Raw genomic sequence first — 21,259 nt, 5'->3', positions numbered from 1 at the left:
AAAAATGTAAAACTCAGGGCTTCTACTGTGTAAATGACCCTGTGACACTGAGCTCTAACTGGGAGCATGACACCTGGTATTTGGCACTTTTCTTTATTACTGGTAATGGTGAGTATGTGACATGTATTAATGTCAATATCAGAATTTTAATAATGCAAGTATGATCAGCTTACACTCTACCTTTTTCGCAGTATCTAGATACTTAAGACATTTTCGTAGATATCTCAGGTGAGACTCGTTTAAGCTGTTTACAGAGTTGCCATCTTTACCTGGTAAACCTTGAAGGGTTATGCAAACTACATCCAGGCTGACATACTTCTAAATCTAATCTTTTTTTTTCAACAACTTCAACACAGACAGTGTCAAGGCCATTATCGTAATGTTGTTAGTGAAGTTTGTCATGTTTGAACATCACTCATGACCTGTTTGTATTGTGTGAAATACTACTTCCAACTATCAAAAGACTGTATTCTGCATGAAAAGATTGACCACAAAATCTAGACTCAACACAGAGTTAATAGGAGGCACTTTTTGTACATAGTGTGTTGGCAGAGAGGGTGACTCAAGACCCACCTCAATAAGCAGGCATACAGCAATGTATAATAATATGAAGAATGCAGTTTAAAGGGACTGTACAGTACTGGTTGAGGTAGGGATTCATGTTTTGAACATTCCTAAGTGAGATAATGAAAAGCGTCTTATGAAATATGAAAGAGCATGTAATCTTAAGAAGGATTCAACGTTTATTTGATGAAAATTGGTTTTCAAATGGCTGAGATATAAATAAAAAGTGCTAATAATAAAAGGCGACATGACCCAACTTCATTAGGATCTCTTTGTTTCACGTTGTTTTTGTATATCTCAGCCATTTCAAAACCGATTTTCATCGAATAAACTTTTGATACCCCTTAGAACTGCATGCTCTTTGACATCTCATAGAGTGGTTTCTGAATATCTCGCAAAATGTTAAAAGCTAAATCTACACCTCGACCAGAACTGTACACACCCTTTAACAACAATGCCATACTAACAATACAAATCTCACAGCTAACTGCTCACTGCTAGACACTGGAGCAATCATTCCCAGATGTAGGCAGTCTGCACTGGACACATATCCATCCAAAAGCAGCTTGACATTCTCTGTTTATCATCTGGGGATAGCTGCTTGGGTTTAGAGTCAGAACATCAGGGATATATACATCAATGCCAACAAAGCAAAGATCCACATAAATGGAATGACGACTGCTAAAAGCAATTGCACAGTTCATATCGTAACAGCCGGTCTGCCCAACTGTCCAATTACAAAGCGACAGACCTCAATAAACAAAACCAAAGAAAAAAAAAATATTTCCCTGATAACAAATAAGTATTGGAGAGCTAAAAGGGCATTTCTTTGGTTTGCAACACCAAAAAAAGTTAATGCCTGTTTGCATCACAAATAGAGAAAAAAACCAAACACGGGGGAACACAAAATGCGCATACATAAAATAAAATGTGTTAGTTTGGCACAGATGTATGGAGCTGTAGCACAAATTAAAAAATGCCACAAAAGAGTTCTGATTTCATTCTTTGCAGTAAACATATTTTCATCGATTTTTTCCCCCCCTCTATTCCCAGGCAACTGTAATGCCAACAAACTCAGAGAAAAGAAGGTACAATGATCCATGAGGGACTGACTATACAGGTATTGAGTGGGTGAGGCAGAGCATTCAGTCCCCTGCAGAGGACCCCCTAGATCAATCCTTTGTCAATCTACACAATCACCCATTCACTAACATTTACTGCACAGCAGGACTTGAACACCCATCTACACACCAAGAGTCATACCATTTTCTTTTCTTTTCTTTTTCCTACATCACATCCAGAGAAAAGACATTGTCATTGCTCTTGATTGTTACATGACTTGACATCATGTCACAATGAAAGATCAAATCTCAAATTCGTAACTACGCGTTTCACCACCAAAATTTTAGCTGCTGTGCTGGCTGGAAACAGAACAAAAAGCATAGTGTTTTTAATTTGATTTTTGCATTAGTATAACAGGTTAGTTACATACCTTTACTCCTTCTTAGCAATAATAAATGAGGCAGACATAAGGACAAGACCAAACAGTTTCATGGATTTCAGCTTCATTGTGAACGCAGCTGCACTAAAAAAAAAAGTATCATAATTCATATTCAGGTTTATAATACAGGTATCAGATCACGATGGAGCCGTTAACGATGTATTTGGCATCATTCTCTATTAACAGCATTAACATAAAATCAGAATAATATTGTCATGGCCCTGTGTAAACAACCAAATCATCTGTTCTCATAAAAACAGAATCATCAAACACAAACTTGTGCATTCTATAAAACAGAATATCAAATAATGACAGTAGCAGTAATAGAAAAAAAAATCAATAAATTCAGACAAAATAAACACATTCCCAAAATGAGGATATGCAAAAAAAAAAAGAAGAAAAAAAGAAGAAAAAGAGAAGAAGAAAGCAGCAATGAGACCGCGCAAATGCATTCAGACTGCTCATTGTATGGCACATAAAATTCATATCATCTGCTCAATAGGCAGTGTCTTAGATTGGATTTTGCAAGAAAGCACTCGCCTTCCTCACTAATACTCCATGGTTCTTTGGGGGATATCCTTGGGATATACCGAGCTATTATGTGTCAAAGATATAAAAGCTGTACTACACTATTGCCTTTCCTGTGTTGGGTAAATTTAAAAGAAAAAAATGTTGTACAACACCTTTACCTGTTACTTATCTTCATTTCTATCATATATTGTTATTAAGCCTGGCAAATATGTTTTATTCACATTTTTTGTATTTGATATTTTTTGGAAGGCTGCACTTTATTTCTCAGCAATTTGATGTATAAGGTAAACCAGCAATATCAAACCAGTAATACCCGGGTCTCCCATACAAACTTCCTGTACCATAACATGGTATGCATCTTATTTGTGACACCCCCACAGTTAACCTCTGAATGGCTGCTGACGCAAGACGGAACCCTCCTCTCAAACTGCTCCGTGACGTCACACACTACACTGCTTGGCATCAGCTACCACAATCTCACTTTGACACCCAGACAAGAGTTTTGCCAGCGACCTTTGACCTACTGATCACTCTGCTACATCTGTGGAAGAGAGGAGACAGGTGTCTGTCCGACTCCCTGCTAGACTTTGGTCTGGCTGCCCTCCGCCTTGCCACCCTTGCCCTTGTCACGGCCCTGGGGCCTGCGTCTTTCCTCCCACAACTCAGGCTCCCTCATCAGCATCTGGTTGATGGGCGGGGCTGTGGCGATGGTCAGGTCTGGCCCGGACGGGATGGCAATATCCGGCATGATCTCGCTCAGCATGGGTACCACCTCGGCAGTGGCAGTGGTCTGCAGTCAAATCAAGCAGATTATCATTTTCATTAGCAGTTATCAAAATAATACACTGAACATTACAATGATAACCAATGCACACATTGATAGCATGTTTAAAGTTAAAGTATTATACCTGTGTAGAGAAATAGTTCAATTTAACAATCTGAATGAAATGCTACTCTTTGCTACGTCACAGGATACAGTCACATATGAAAGATTCACATGAGACTAAACATAATGCATTCAAATGACAAGGAAACAAAAATAAAATGCATTTGTATGGTGATGTCATGTGCTTTTCCGGAGTTTACTGCTCAGATTTTACACCAAATTGTATTGGGTTGAATATCAATGCAGCAAAGATCTAGTTATCTTCCTCTATTTGCATGAGCATCAAGAACTGGAGGTACATTAGATATAAATGTCTGTCTGTCTGTCTTAATATGTGTCTTATGTAATCTCAGGACCCTTGCAACTGTTAGATGCAGTTTTTGTATCTCCTAATGCTGCATACATGTAGTGAAAGCCAATTATCAACTAACTTGAATTTCATAAGTATTCAAAGTTACTACTGCCTCTTTAAACGTTAAGCCTAGATTCTTTGAAAGCAGGAAACACTTAAACATGTAAAAAAAAAGAAAGAAATAAGATATGTCATACAATACAAGCTCAAGGTAATACGCCAGTGTTCCTGTATCAATATTCCATGTATACTCCCTACACAATATCAATGATGGTATGACAACCCTTATCTTTTCCCATTCTGGCCCTACTTCTTCGAAACATAAGCAGGCACGTCAAAGTTATAGGGTAAAAAACTAAATAATATCAAAACATTCTATAAAAAAGACATCACTATACACTAGGAGACATACACGTTTTGTATGCTTGAAATACATATGTGCTTACTTATCTGATTTTTATTTTTGCCCTTCTTTTTTGCCTGTTATTTGTACTTGCATATAGACAGGGTCAATAGTCATATAACATCTATAAGCACTCTGAGATACTGGTTAGACATCAACAAGGCATGATATATTGGTCTATGTAACCTTCAGACACCTCCACATACTCAAAATGCCTAGTGATGCCTGGCTCCCACAAAAATCCCTGCCGTCTCCCTAAGGACTAAGACAGGACAGACAGCAACCAAGTTCACAAGGGGGTCAATCTTTCATCACCATGAACGTCACCATGACACTGGGTCATTGGTCAAGTACATGGGTGACACAAAACCCTCAATATTATTCCAAAACTTAGCACGACCACACCTCATGAGTGAAATGAAAGAAAAACATATCAAACTACATTATTTACAGAATTAACAGCAGAAAATTTGTAACTGCCTCTGTACACAGCTCTGGATGTTTTAGACTGAACACACACAGTCAAAAATCCAAAGATACATCTGACCCATCTACATGATAATGAGTCACTCATTTTGTTTCCCTCCTGTCATTTAATTCCTCAAGTTGCAATATTTTGAACACATTGTTTGCTGCTATGTCAGGTAATCTGAACACAAATAGGCAAGATTACAATTTTTAAGTGTAGATGGAGTAGAATAATTGTAAAATTCACTTGAATGCTCACAGAAAGTCTGCTACCATCAGAATGACATATCAAAGTGATCAAACTTTTTTCCTTGTAATATCAGATGAAAAACAAAAATAGATCAATCACCCACTTTTCCTGAAAAGCATCATACAATAGTATACAAATTACAAATAGCGAATGGTCACAAGAACAATGTACAGGATTTCATACAAAGTGAATGATAACAAATATCTATTCAATGAGGTAAATCTGAGTAGGGTGATTCTGAGTAGTGCGCCTCATCTTTCACCACGTGCGAAATATTGTTCCATCACATGATTAAAGACCATACACAATTTGTTTTATACAACATCTTGGATGTCAATGGATGTGGTCCACACCGACTCTTGAATTTGGTACAAAAATGGTAACCATTTTTTATGTAAAAGGCAAATGGGTGGCACTGTACAGTCTGTCTTCTGCAAAAAAGCAATCAGACGAACTTGTTGACAGTAAAATGAGTGACTGAATGCGTGCTTGTTTACTGATCATTACTGTGATGTCAGAGGCGTGGAATGGTGCAAAAACCTTGAGCTGGTTATGAGTTTAACATGACAGTCAATGTTAACTAGTGACATTAGCCATGCGCTATCCATTTTTGCTGAAAAAAAAATTGTACTGCTCAACAGCGACAGCGTACAATGGTACTTTCAACTGTATGTCACGTGATGAGCAATCAGCCAATCAGGTAGGAAGAAACTTTTTAGGTGTTGTATATTTTTGATGAGTAACATATCATCCACATTAGATGTGGGTTTGGTATGACACAGGCAATCATTCTACAATGCACTAAACTATTCCAGTATTAGGTAAAACCTGAGACCTGAAAGAAGATAACTCTGGCCCATATCAGACTAAAAACCTCAGAATAGTCACATGGTGTCTTTCTCATAGACTTCCTCCTCATGGTAAAAGGACCATGCCAGTCTCATAAAGTAATAAACTGACATTTAATCTGGGAAGATTATACTGCGTGTGGCAGACTACACAGAGCATAGCATGATTTATGATTGTGTTTTCCCCACATCATATCAAATCTTCAATCTTTTAATTGCTTGCATGGCTTGCTATAAGTGAACACAAGGCCTATACATTTTCTATCAATTACTCCATATCAAGAGTTTAAGAGTGATACAATTTGTAGCATGTGATAAGTGTAAAGGTAAAATGTGAATGGTAGTGATAAAGCCAATTGAATCTTTAGCGCTTTTTACACTTGTGTTTCTTAACCTCGTACTTTCTCTGACCCAGGACTATCGTTTGTCCTGTACCAATTTTTTCAGCTTTCTTCACTAGCCAATAAGTCCCGTACTATGCTCTCGTCCGGGGCTAAGGAGAAAATTGACCTTTTTACACTCGTATTTCTTAGTCCGGTACTTTCCAAACCCCATGCATATTCATGATTACGCTGTGCACTGTACAGGTACACGCACGCACCGGCAGCACTTGATTATCTCGTTTGTGATTGGTCAATGGGGGTCAGACTTCGTCTCCGTCGCTTAGCCCCAGATTATTTTTTCGTTCTGTTTACACTCGTTTGCTTGGCACCGCAATTGCAGGGTTAGCACCGCAATTGCAGTGGTAAACCCTGCTATTTTGCAGGGCCAGATAGTACGGGACTATCGGTGGGGCTAGCCCACTTTGGCAAAAACGAGTGTAAACAGAAAGTGGGCTAAGGAAAGTCCGGTACCAACGGTGGGGCTAAGGCCCCCCCTTAGCCCCACCGTTGGTACGGGACTGAGCAAAAATTTGTAAGTGTAAAAAGCCTTTTTGAGGCACAATATACATTGTGTATATTCGATCTTTGCTAAAAAAATGTCTTGATCTGACAGAGAATGTTTGAAAACCTCAACAATGAATCACATCTCCTCCTACCCCCTTTGTTTTAGCCAGTGTCAAAGACAAAGATCACGGAAGCCACATTTGGAATTGAATGTATAGAATCCCTCGTCTCTCATCAGTCACTTGACATCACAGTTTATTTGATCCTTGACTCACACTAAATCTTGCTGAATCAGTCATCTGCTTTAGATCCTAGCTCTACCACTTGGCATCAGGCATAGGAAAGACCTGTGATACCACATTCACAAAACCAGTTGATAGCATTCTACTAAAATTCTTCAATTACAGCAAAAACGATGTGAAATAGAAAAAAAAATAAGATAAACAAAAAATGACTGTATCTTTTTGGCCCTAATCCTCATGAGTTGCCCCAACAAATTGAATTGAATTGCCCTATGATACTGCTGCTGTGTATCGCTTGGGTAACTTTGAGTACAAGTTTCATTGTTGTCGGTTCTTAATGATTTTTGCACAGTCTGGACCCATGGCTTTGAAATTAGTTTGTTTTTCCAACATCTGCAAACAATGAATACATTTATTAGCATCTCACAAAGACAGGAATTAATGGGTCACTGTATGAGACAAGTGGAATTTGAGAAAAATCTTACTTTTTCTGCATGTCACCACAGAGATAATGAGTAAGGGAGATTGTAGTTACGTGGTGGGTGTGACATTTGTTGTAAATAGAAACTGAACCTTGGTAATTATTGGTCTAGTCTGACATAGAAATGTAAATAAAGTAGTGGAAAGACATTCACCTCAGTGTTCAAACAGCAAGGGATAAGAGTCTTAAAGGTAGGGGATACCTTTTACAGACCTCCCAAAATGCAGCAAAACATTAAAAATGAACCTCAGGGGACTTGTTTAGGCCACTGCTTAGAAATTTGGAAGTCAACAGTTATCTACAATTTGAATAATGCACAAAACTCAACTACTCAGTAGTTCTGTGTGTCAGCCACACTTACTTAAGCCTTTTTGTTGCAGTCTTCTGTATTTTTTATCTATAAACACAAATCTAAAAGTATAAGAGCTGATGTAATAACATATAGAGTGTGTGGCAAGAATGTATATAGAAATGTTTGTAAGTTTTGATGAACTTTCTTCACAAAATATACATGATGGACACACATGCAGTGCATGGGTCTGCAAAGGTAGCCTAGTAATGTACTGGAATTTATGGTGAGCCCCCACCAAACTTCAATTCAAAATCTAACGGTCAATAAAAATGTACTAAATGTTACCTTCCACTTTCAATACTTTATGGGAGTTTCTAAAATGATACTCTCTTCGACATACCACTGTATTTATACAACTCTTCATTTAAGGCATGCAAATGGATTCCCTGCCTTTAAAAGGTTGTTAAATGCTAATGAGTACAGGAGTTTACTGAGGTAAATGAACAGCAAACAATTATCAAGAAATGCTTTAGTCATATTCACTACATCACCAAACTAAAGTAATTTATCCAGTCTGTAAACCACATCAGCTAGGACACAGAAGGGAGTATATTCTACCAACTCTATGCAGAGTCAATCACAATGCCCTTAAAGGAATGGTACAGTTTTGGTTGAGATGGAGCTTCAGGTTTCCAACTTTTTAAAAAGAAATGATAATTCTTTGAGATAATAAGCACAAAGTATGAGGATTTTCACCCTCAATCAGTAAATGTTCATTGTGTCCCAGACAAAATTCTGCATCAGCCAGACCAAACTCTGCCCAGTTTCCTAGAATCACTACAGTATGGGAGAGGGCTTCCGTCACTGATATGGAGAGCTTGCTATTCTTTCAACAAACAGATAGACACTGCTTCATGTTAATATTATTTGTTGTTTTGCTTTGTCATGTTTCTTTGCAAGCCTCCCATGGCCAACGGTCAATAAATCGTAAGCTCGACAGCCAGACAATGGCTGGGAGGTTGTGGTTGCTGGTTGGGTTACAATGGAAATGAACTACCAACAAATTCAATACAGGTTTCTCTACGCACTCCAGACTTTTACAAATAAACAAGAGGGGAAGTTCCTGCTTTCTGTGGAAACTAGTGATTGACGAGCCCGTATCATGATGGGGTCTGCTCATTTTTCGCTCAGGATGTTAAAGTGCATTCATCTTGGTTCTTATGAAGAACTCAGGGCTAGAATCAGAATTTTTCGCTCATCATTCAATCACTGGTATCCTCAGACATGACATCAAAGCAATGCCATTGCCAGTATTGTCGCATCAGCCTTTGAAAACAAAAAAACAAAAAATGTGAACGAAAGCCAAAAAACACCATCCGCTGCTAGCGACTGCAGTGTGAATGGAGACGGCCATTGTCTGATGAGAATTTTGCACGTAGACACATTGGCGAATCCATTCTACACAGAGGTGACTGTCTGAGCGCTGCTGATTTTCATTTCGTTTCACACGATGAGTTCAGATAAAAGTAAAGAAGTCAGGGAATGGAAAAGGACGAAGGCCTTCATGTACAGGAACAAATTTGAGAAGAATGAAAGCAATCTGTTATTTCCTGCATACATCAAAAGTTTCTAGCCAAAAGGGGCCTTACCCATCAAGGATAGGAGACATCCATAATACCCACTATTATCATTATTATATCTTCTTTTTTTTTAAATGAATGGCATACATATGATTTGGGTTGTGTGTTTTTTTCATGCTCATTCCTGAAACATTTTCCTTCACAATTTACTCATCTTCCTGTTCCTACACCATGTATTAGTGGTGAATAAGATCAAGGCACTTCTCCATCTGTAGGATAAATGTAAAAACACTATGGCAGCACTTCAAAACACAGGTTAGAGTGAAGTGCATCATTAATCTAGCAATGAATGCTAAAATTGTTTCAAATTCAGTTTATACTGGTACACTTCCTTAAACTGAACCAGAATTAGGGTCCATACTGTATTCTTGATTTACCCAAGTAATTTTTTTTTAATAGATGAAAACAGCAAAATCTCACTCGAAAATTTGAAAATTTTGGTTATACCATCCTCTCTACCAGGCCAACATTCACTTTATATCTCTTGGATACCAGCCTCAAAATTTTGTAACAATTTAAAGAGAATGTGCAGAAATATTTAGTAAGTAGACTCTATACCACATGTAGCCTACATGTACATGTATGGAGGCAAGATTATGCTAAGTTTTAATTCAGACAGAGATATTTGAAGCAATAAGGGTCAGCAACTGATAATCACTGCAAGTAATTTATCAAAAAGGTAAAAAATTTGTAAACCTCACCACATATCCTGCAACTCAATCTTTGATTTGGGAGTTATGGGGTTTTGCTTGGCTTATTTTGCTTTGGTTGTTTGTTTTTTAGTGTGTGTAAATATCAGAAAGATGCAGTACAGCTGCGTGAATATGTGGGCTGGTCTGCACACTCAGATTAGGACATGAAAAAAATGTATTCACACCACAGCTAATCAATTCCTTCAAGAGTAAATTTTTGGTCAGTGTTTCTTTAAATGCATTTTTCTTGGGAAAACAACAGCAGGGCCAAGAGTCATTCGCACTAGCTACATCTTGACTTTCTGCCCTAGAAAATCTTCCAAGAAAATTGGTCTGCCAGAGATTGCAGAACTTGAGTAATTGGAAAACCAACTGTGAAAGCAGCTACTGTAGTGTGTACCACAGAGAGACCCTGGAGAGGGGTGAGAGACAGCTAGCTGCCATGTTTAGGTCATGATCATAATCACAGTGCATGGCACAGACAAATACAGGTAGAATGACGTATCCTTGCCACAGGCGATACAGCTGAAGACCGACCGTGTACACTTTTGAGTGTGTTTTCACGGAAATGTTTTCCACAGCTGCGCCTCGTATAAAGTAAGCGCTCTTTCAAGGGTTGGATCGTTTGTGTTTGTGCATCAAAGTCAGAGCATGAGAAAGAAAGGAATCAGGGGATGCTATCATTGCCTACCACCAGGACAGGAACAGGATGTCAGAAAAAGTGGATCAAATATTCATGTCTGAGGACAGTTACCTCGACTGGGCCAGGAGCTATAAAGCTCGAGCCTCTAATTTCCAAACCATTCTCATCAACCACATTGCACTCCAATCATGCCATGTAGCATATCGTAAACATTTATAAGGGTATCCTGCTTCAATGTCATTTGAATACAATGCGGAGGGAACCTTCAATTTCCTTGCCAAAGACAAGCAAACATTCCCATGTTTTATTATTCTCAACAGACATGATAAATGGTAAAATGTCCTCAATTAATCAGACAGATGAATTTTTTGTTTTTCCGAGCCATGGACTGATTTCTGATGAGTATCATTAATGAAATCTGGCATCTTTAGTTATACCATGATGACATCATTTACAACATTGGAAATCATGATAACTTTTTTTTTTTCTTTGACAGTCATGCAATTTTCTAGACACATGAATTAATGGATGACATAACAAACTGATTAATTCATAATTGATATATTCTGTGTCAATTTTCACTGAATTTCTTTTTATTAAACACAAAATCAATAAGAATAAGACATATCATTTGCATGGAATATTAGTGTAGTCCTGTAATGACTTATAAAAGACGACTTATGGGAAGGAGGTTACACACAGTAGCTGCCTCAACAACCAAAAACACGATTCCAGTTATTAATCTTTTTTTGTTTGTTTATAAATCTCTTCCGATTTGCACGTACATGTGCATATGGTAGTAATATGTAAAACTTGAGAATTCCATAACTTCCTCATCTTTGTCCAACTTTGTCCATCACTCATTACCCATGAAATTCTACTTAAACTTGATGTACAAGTTGGACCTCAAATGCTAGTTGTAAGAGTAGGCCTATAATAAGTTACATACAATGCAGTACCAACAGCACAACCCCTTCTTGGCAGAGACAAGTACTGAAATAACCAAACATGATTGTCCTCAATTGCTCCATAGTCATTTCTCTGTTAGCTTCTTTTTTTTTTCTTTTTAAACAACACTTTTTGACTATACTTGGGGCATTTTGTTCCATTTTCAGTGACCCCTATCAAGGGTGCAAGACACCCACATCAGGAGTTTGACTACAAATGACATTTACATCATCTCTTCTGGTCTTTGTTTAACAATAAACCCCCAAATCAAACATATTAACAGTCTGATGTTACACCTTCAGGACTCATAAAATTTCACAGCCTAGTTATTTTCCTTCTTTTTTTTCAAATACTGCTGAAGAAAAAAAAAATATGACTGAGTTGTCACATACATGCTATAAACAATATCATTATACATCCCTTTTGTACTGCAGCCAGTGACTAAAATGAAGAACATTCCATTCCCTCTGTTTTTCATGATGCCGTTGTAAGCAGAGACGATTTACAAATTCCACCTGAGCTGGGAGGGCGAACTTGGTGTAACCCTTCGCTTTGGCCAGTAAATAAATCAGGCATTATTTCTACCTGAAGGAGAGAAAAAACCTCACTTGTCACATCACCATGGCAACAGGGAAGAAGGAATCTGGAAGTGGTTCTTGGAGAGAGAGTTTTCAAACAAGCTCTGTTTGGATTACAGACTCCTCTTATCCACGGTGTTTGCTGTAACAGCAACAGATTTAATGCTATCAATCTCAAGGAAATAAGAAAATGAAATGAGTTGATTGTCACATGTGGGGTAGAGTATATTTATAAGTGGGATGAAATATATACACTGTGACATTTACTCTGCATATCAAGCAGACTGAATATCAAGGGACAACCGTACAAATACAGAACTTCTGTTCATAAATCTGCAGCAGATTTTGCTCATTTTGGTACTCATTGACGTTGTGTTGATACATCTTGCCTGAGGAATATGAGACTGGGATTAAGTTATGGTGTCAGAAGAGATGGCTGCATTGCTACTATTGTTACATCTCTGCAAGGTAGATATGGCATTTTATGCTGAGAGAGTCAATGGACCACATGCCCACTGCAAGAAGGCTTCAACAGCTAGAGTCAAATTAAAGACACAAAATAGTGGAGGGTTCATGAAAATCAGGCCTAAAATATGTTGATTTTCATCAATGATACTAGTTGCAAAAAAAAATGCACAAATTACTAATAATTGGAATGTTTGCAGGTATACTGTAATATTTTGCAAATTGGGACATGTAAGACATTCATACACCACAATTTTTTTTTCAGGTTTTAAAACTATGCAAAGTTCCACAGCTATGACATCATGGTACAGTGCACTGTCACTGCATTGTCCATCCACACTGAAGTTAAAAAGTAGCACCATTACACACATAGGCCTATATATTTTCCATCAAAAATCCCAATGCAGTAACTATGCTGTTTTTTTCTCATTTTCCAGGTCATTAAAAATGTTCAGAATGTAAAGTCTATAGAAGTGGAGATTAAAAAAAAAAGGTTAGTACCATGATAGAAAGTCTTCCACCTTTCTTTGACTACATTTTAGAGCAAAGATTTAATATTGTGAAATGCTTTGAGGTCAAGTTACATTCTAAAGTTCATTACTTTTTTGTCATTTTTTGTTGGGGGGGGGGGGTCTTTAGAATAACTTACAAACATACAGAATTCAGAGAAGAGAAAAGAAATATGAAATCAAACAATATCTCTACCTGATATGTTTGTGAATGGTTCTGAAAGATTTACATTGAGCATTCATGAAATTGATGTAAAACTTGGCAGAAGTTACTTCATCATGTGTTTTAACATTGATGTGCTCTGTCAATACAATTGTACATCACTCTGTTCATCACTAAGCCAGCAAAGCAGGCTTAGTGTAATAGTTCCTACCACATCTTCTTGAGGTAAAATATCGGTATCCATTCCTCATGTGGCACTTAATGTCATCTACTTTTAAACCAGGAGAAAACATGCGTCTGAGTTTCATACCACCAGTATATTTGCACGACTTGCCCATTCAAGCTCCTTGTAATGACTCCGGTAACAGAGAAGACAATGCACAGTATACCTGTCGACTGCGGATCTGGGTCTCAAATTACAGTGATACTCTCCCATAACTGTGTCAAAATGGGATTCAACTAAGGCTGTAATATCATCTACTGCATATGTTGGTTACAAAACACACACACACAAACACATACACACAAATGCATACACACAAACACAATATTCTATTGTCAGAGCACCTCAAGTCAGCTAAAACACGTTAAGGAACTTAACTGGATTGGGATTGCTAAAAAATAGTCAGTTTCACTCAATACTAGAGAGAGGCATGCAGTAATCAGACCCCCCCAAAAAAAACAAAAAACAAAAACAAAAACAAAATCTATACGGTTCATGATGCTGTGGAGGTATAGTACCTCCTTGTTCACACCCTACATTTAACATTTGCTATATGGGAACAAGTATCTGATAGGAACAAAAACTGTGAAGTCATCTTTTCACTTTTATTACTGTCATTATTGCCATATTCACAACTGGGCCCTGTTTCATAAAGCTGCTCATAAAGTTACTAACAACTTACAAACAACTGGTGATCAGTTCTGATATGCTATACCTATCAGAATTTCCATAATTCAGCACAAGAACTGATCACCAGTCGCTCGTAAGTTGTTCGTAACTTTACGAACAGCTTTATGAAACACCCCCCATTTTTTAGTGTAGTTCTAGGGTCTTTTCTTCTTTTTCTAAATGCTGAAAATGAATCTTTAAATTATTTTTTCTACAGGTGTGAAATCTACATCATGTTGAGGGCATCATATGAAAGGTCAGATGAATCGAAAATCCCCATCCTCCTCATTCCCTGACTGCCAGTTCTACATGTACCAAATACAAATTTGTGTGTGTACCTTGTTTCCTTTTACCCTAAATTTGAATGGCTATTATAGATATCAAAAGGAAGGAATTAGAATTCTCTTTTCCCCTGGCCTGGATACCAGGCCTAATCTATCTACGTAGGAGAGAAAAAAAAATGATTCCCCTGATTCCCCTGTGCGGGTTAGATGTCATTCCTTTATAAAGTCCTCCTCCCTTTTAATTCTTCCTACATATATTCTTTTATCATGAAACCACGTCACAGACTATTTTCCTGGCTGTCCCATGCCAATGAACAGCTGTTGCCAAGCCACTGTGACGTGACACTGATCGGTGCTTTCCAAAGAACACTGGTGCCATTATGCGATTCCCATCATTATCCACAGGCACAGTCATTTAGTCATTCAACATTTTATGTTAATGGAAAATTTTGCCATATTTTTTACCTCCGCCAAGGGAGGAGGTTATGTTTTCGTTACCGTTTGTTTGTTTGTTTGTTAGTTAGTTAGTTTGTCCGTGTGCAAAATAACTCAAATAGTAGTTAACGGATTTGGATGAAACTTGCATGAGAGGTTTAGAATGATACAAGTAACAGGTGATCAAATTTTGGTTGTGATCCGAGAATTTTGGGGGAATTTATGAAGGATTTTTGATATTTTGGCAGGTAGGGTCAATGAACTTGAGAGTTCAGGCTGCGCGTATTTGAGGTTTGCATGCGCGCACTAAAGTGAGTGCTCTAGTTTCTGCTGGGGCGAGGCGCGCCATGTAGCTGAGGGTCTATGACGTAACAAAGGCTGCTATATTGGGAAATTGGGTGACTTTTAGCACACAATGCTATAAGTACGTATGGGTGGAAATCACTGATATCTCTCTGGAAGAACAAGATCTGCGGTGGAAATGAGCTGCATACTTGGCGGAGGTCTGCACTCTCAGAGTGCTTCTCTAGTTTATTCTTTTATTTTTTTTTTTCTTCAGAAATTCAATATCATTTATTGAGAGAAACTAGCCACTACATTTTGGGTACACTCAAAAGAGTTCTTTCACTAGAAGTGAAGGCAGAGGTTTCCAGCTAAGAACACCAATTTGCCTCTTGATGGGGTTCTAAAAATCAAACCACAGTGGATCTCTGTTCAAATAATGCTTCGTCAGTAAATGACATGAAATATGTAAAAGTGATCTGAAAAAAAAAATGCACAGTATCACTGGAATCACCTCACATGCCATAAAGTAGTGTGGTCTTGGATTTTAGTGGTTACAGGTACAGTGGAAACTCGATATAACGAGATGGTCGGGACCAAGTCGTTTTCCTCGTTATAGCCGATATCTCATTATATCAGTAGGCATAAAAGAAAGCATAACATAAAGACATTAATTTGCACATGTGGGACTACCCATCATCTTTCAATCAATACTGATTACTTGGTGATGTGTGTGAGGGAATTACTCACCTTTATGGGTAAGAAGATGCTTTTCGCCAATGAAATTCAATATCAAGAATGTGTTTCTTATCAATTGTAGATGTTTGAATTTGTAAATTTATATAGCTTGCGATTGTGTCAAGATCGTCTGTGGATTGGTATGTGGCTATGGTATGGGTGTGTGTTGTGTGTGAAAAGCTTGAATAATGGTCTGCACAATGCTGTGTATGTATGTGACACATTCTGTGTACAGTACATTATGACTGCATGTATCACATGCGCGCGCACACACACACATACACGTACAACATGCAATGCTAGCTGGAGTGCACTGAAGAAAATGTGTGTAGAAGACAGTTTTTGGCACATCGAGCTTTACAATCTCGGAACATGATAGCACAGGCGAAGTAAAGCTTCACCCGAAGACATTTTGCTTTACCTCGCTATAACAGGTTTGACTGGCTATGTTTTTCTTTGTTTGTAAATCACAAAATTTATCTCGTTATAGCAGTTATTTCGTTATAGCCGATCTCGCTATAAGAGTAGCATTTTACATAGACTTGTGTGGAAGGAAATTTGGGACCGGGAAAATTTCCGCATAATAACTGATATCTTGTTATAGCAGTGTTCGTTATACCAAGTTTCCACTGTAGTACCTAACATAAATCACCTCTCTCTCTCTCTCTCTCTCTTCCCTGCCTATCTAGATGTGATTCTCTGCAGAATATCCTTCCTCATACTCCATGATCTACACAAAATGCAGTGACGTAATCCACGAGGGATTTTTTGTGATGACGGAAGTAAGGCCCAAAAAAAAAATTGTTGCATTGGCGTAACCCGCCCGACCCTAAAAATTCCGCCGACCCCATGTTTTTTTATTATTTTTTTTTGCTATCGATATCAAATATCTTGTTGATTGCAATCGCGATCGCACAAACCCGGAAGTGGAAACGGCTCTGGGGATATTGGATGTACGAGGGAGAGATCTAGCGCCTCGCATAAGCCTTCCTTGATCAGTACGTCATCTGTTTCCAACACGGACACGTACTCTAACAAGATTTATTCAGTGTATACGTAGCATTCACTGCGATGTATTGTGCACAGTTTTGCCATAGGTTTCTCGTGTGGAGAACTTACACGAATCTGTATATGTGGGACTGTAATAGAGATCGCCGTGTGCGATGAAAAGATCGTACATATGGGTCAATTTGCATCTATCTTATCTAAGTCAAAATAGTAAAATATGAAGTGAAAACATTCAGAATAGGGATTTCAACATCTTTAAATTCTGTGAAGGGGTATATAATTCCAGTAATATCGGCCTCATAAATGATTTGTAGAATAGATGAACACAGCACATTCGGTGCAGCAGTTGTAACTGTTTACTGAGCTGAGCACGTGTTTTACACGTAAAATGCAGGTAGCAAAAAAAAAAAAAAAAAAAAAAAAAATCCGCCCGACCGACCCTATTTGAAAATCTCATGTTATGCCAATGCAACAATCTTTTTTTTTTGGCCTAAGCTGCTTCAGAGACAAGCTAAATGTCCTTATGAAATGGAATTCAACACCATCACGCCACTTTCATCAGTTGCCGGAAAATGCAACTACAGCACATCTGCCATCAAAAATTTAGATTTTTATACCTCAGTTAGACGTTATCTTTCAAGGGACTGTACAGTACTGGTTGGGGTGGAGATTCATGTTTTGAACATTCCTAAGTGAGATGATGAGAAACCTCTTATGAGATATGAAAGAACATGTTATTTTAAGAAGGATTCAACGTTCATTTGATGAAAATTAGTTTTCAAATGGCTGAGATATCCGAAAAACTGATAATAATAAATGGCGACAGGCCACAACTTTTATTAGGATTTCTTTGTTTCACCTTGTTTATGGATATCTCAGCCATTTCAAGACCGATATTCATCAGATAAACTTTCGATACCCCTTAGAATTGCATGCTCTTTGACATCTATCTCAAAGAGTGGTTTTTGAATATCTCGCAAAACGTTAAAAGCTAAATCCTCACCTCAACCAGAACTGTACACACCCTTTAAGGACCACTGGGATTATACTTGATTCCCTTTGCATTACTGGATAGCCAAAATTTATAATGTTGAGAGGATATGGGGAAAAAAACATTAATTGACCTTCCTGCAATCAGCACCTATACCTGGAAAACAGAAAACATTCCAGTTTTTACTGCAAAGTATCACTGTATTACAACTGGCAGTAGCATTGCATAGATAGCATGTAATGTGGACTTTGAGCAGTGTACATAACCCTTGGACTGATGGTACACACAGGAGACATCTTGGAAGTAAAATCTGTTGGGATTCCCAGGCAAAAATGAAATTTTTCTTTCACTGTTCACACAAACGAGTCACTAGAAATGGTTTCACATCAGTAGCACTGAATACGGACAACCTCTACAGCTGAGCAAAGAGTTTATAATGTACCATTTTCAGATTGTTTCAGAGGTCGTGAAAGGTGAAACTTACTTTCCATACGCCTGCAGAAAGCCCTTTTTTTTTTCTCTGAAATGGACATGTGATAAAAAATGTGAGAAAAAAATATGCTGACAGTACTGCAATCAGAAAAATATCTGATTGCATTTGCTACATAATATTTTATAATTCATGTCAAATCATGCAATAGCAGTATCCATCGATCTTGAATACAAGAGTGAATTGCAGACAGCTTGTTGGGAAATTTTATACTACTGCTGAGGCATGATTGATCATCACTTAAAAGTCCTGTTTACCTTTGGGAACAGTGATTTAAAAAATGTTCAAGATATCACTTCGGATGCATATGTGTAAGTCAGTTGTATCACAAAATATCCTACCATATAAAATTTGTGCAATGAAGCCTAAAATATAAGGAGATATCACTATTTTTCTCATTAAACCATACCTGTAGACGGTTTAGTCTGGAAACATTTGTATAATAACTATTGTCCACATTTTGTATATCTAACAATACTTAACATCCGATTATACCGGTTCAAATGTTTACATTGGTTGTTTCTATTCCTAACTCACATTGAACTATTTTCAAGCACTAATGCTGGGTTTTTGTTTCATCTGCAAATGGTAAATTATGGATTTAACATTCTACCTACCCACTTCTGAACAGGGAGGTTGCTTCAGGAATACAAGTCTGGTACTTCAATGTAAATCATTTACACTTTTGACCTCAAAATACTCTAAAACAATTCATTATCTTGGCAAACCACATCAGTCAGACGAGTTTCCTGGTATACTTATTTGATGTATTGCAAGCAAATTCCAAAGGGTGGAAATGGAATTTTTAGCCCCTCAAAGTATTTTGTTTTACCTTCAATGATACATTGAATACACATGTACCATCCATACTGTCAGGTCCTAAAATCCAATCTCAAAAACTTGACTGTGTATATCGCGAAAGAAACACAATTCAACCTTCAAAAAAAAGTAAAAAAAAACCACTAAACAGAACAAAGTCGGAATCCTCAAGTTTGATCAATTCACAGGCGACCATGTATCTCTCATTGCATGCCAGGACATCTGGTATCATTAGAAACTGACTATTTTTTCTTTACCTTGATACACGAATTGCTGTGATTTGAATAGGATCATAGAATGTGTATTAGGTCGAAACATGGGGCAAAACTGGCATTGAAGCATTGCAAAATGCTGCTTTATTGTCCAACAGTGCACTCTTCTTTCTTTGAAGGAGAGAATGGGATTTCAAAAGACGACTGTAGAGTGATTGTGATTACTGCCAGTCATCCAGACAAATATACAATAAACTTTATTTCTCACAAATTCCTCTTTCATAGGACGGAAACAAAGACATCATGTAAAATCTCTATTCAGTGTATTTTTTTCTGAACATATGTCAGTTCATAAAAAAGGGGATTTCCAAATTCAATATTCAATTGTAGGTGGATGATCTGCATGTATGATCTACAACTCTGCATCTCTTCATTTGAATGTTCACAAGTTTTATTGTGTGCTATGATGGAACAGCATGCTTTTCTTTTCTGCAAAATCTTATGCAGGTGTGCTGATGCAGTGGCACTGGTAACTGAGTGTGTGACATGGCCAGGCTAATCCCACATATTGTCCTGAGTGAGGTTATGGTATGGGCTGCACAACCCATCCGAGCAATCCACCCAGAAAACCCATAAATTCATTGTCACAATAGTTAGGTTCACACGATGTTCCTAAACTTTAAGTTAAGGTCAAAAACTTAACTCTCGATGATTGGCTTGTAGTTAGCACCATGTGGACGCACTCAAAAGTTAGCAATCTTAAAGTTTAGTCGATGATTAGAACCACGAGACATCTTAGGGTTTACGCTCTCTCTCTATGAGCCACGCAGGGTCCCCACTCGTAGCTTCGCTCTGTGTGGACACAATAATCAATGAGCTTGTGAGTTAGCGTGAACCTCGCGTCTCGTTTACTGTGCTGTTTTGTATGGACATGAGGTCATTGAGCAAAGACTCTGCACTTCCGTTGTAATCATCGAGTGGGGCTCGCTTTGTAAGTTGTAACTTAAAGTTTAGGTGTGTGTGTGAACCTGTGTCGTGAATTCACGAGTGGAGCTAACCATTGTCAGTTAAGTTTTCGACCTAAACTTCAAGTTTGGCGACTGCGTTTGAATGTAACTTATGTTAAAGGCCTTCATAATATATGTCAGATCATCTTGACTCTACAGGTTGGGCATCTACATCTTACAGAGTCAAGTCTTGGCCAGATTCTCAAGATGATCTTAGTACTAGAGGCCACATAATTTCATGACTGTATTTGTCAGCTGTCACACTGCTGTTGATGTCAATTGATTCAGACTTGCCTCCAGCTGAGAAGTCCTCGAACACTAAGACTCTTTCTCCTCCTCACTCAGTGCAAGTCAGTTTCATACTCTCCTCCTCGTCCTGGCCAATCTATAGTCTTTCTATCAATATGACTGAGATTTCATCTCATTGCTGTAGGGCAGTCAGTACTAGCTTCCTTGCTGGCTTCCTTGCAGCCTTACATTGACAAAGATCAGCTGCATAAAATTAGTTTCTAGCAGTCTGATCCCTACTGACTACGTTGTATGGTTGCACAAAATCTCATTTATAGTTCTTGAAGACAGCTAGCCACTCTACAGCTCTGACCAAGAAATGAAACATGTCTTTTTGCATTTTTTCCTCTAATCATTGCCATTTTTCTTTTCATTCTTCAGTGATTTGTTTTATTTGTGTATAGGGAACCATAGTGCCTCGATTTGTCATTTACATCATCAGTTTTCTGAACTTAACCTTCCATAATAGA

General features: G+C 37.9%; 1 protein-coding gene across 1 annotated transcript in view; it reads right to left on the bottom strand.

The window, feature by feature from the left end:
• Positions 1-3,176: 3,176 nt before the first annotated feature.
• LOC139745614 (BTB/POZ domain-containing protein 7-like) overlaps positions 3,177-21,259 on the bottom strand; it is a 102,080-nt gene continuing 83,997 nt past the window's right edge. Inside the window, exon 10 of the mRNA XM_071656014.1 lies at positions 3,177-3,386. Within this exon, the coding sequence (XP_071512115.1) occupies positions 3,177-3,386 (210 nt within the window). The remainder of the gene's footprint in view (positions 3,387-21,259) is intronic.

This window comes from Diadema antillarum, unplaced genomic scaffold, assembly GCF_040938485.1.
Source record: "Diadema antillarum isolate AM-2024a unplaced genomic scaffold, OU_Dant_1.0 seq00001279_RagTag, whole genome shotgun sequence".
Taxonomy (NCBI): Eukaryota; Metazoa; Echinodermata; class Echinoidea; order Diadematoida; family Diadematidae; genus Diadema; species Diadema antillarum.
The sequence above is the reverse complement of the archived record's forward strand: the minus strand, read 5'-3'. Positions and strand labels throughout refer to the sequence as shown.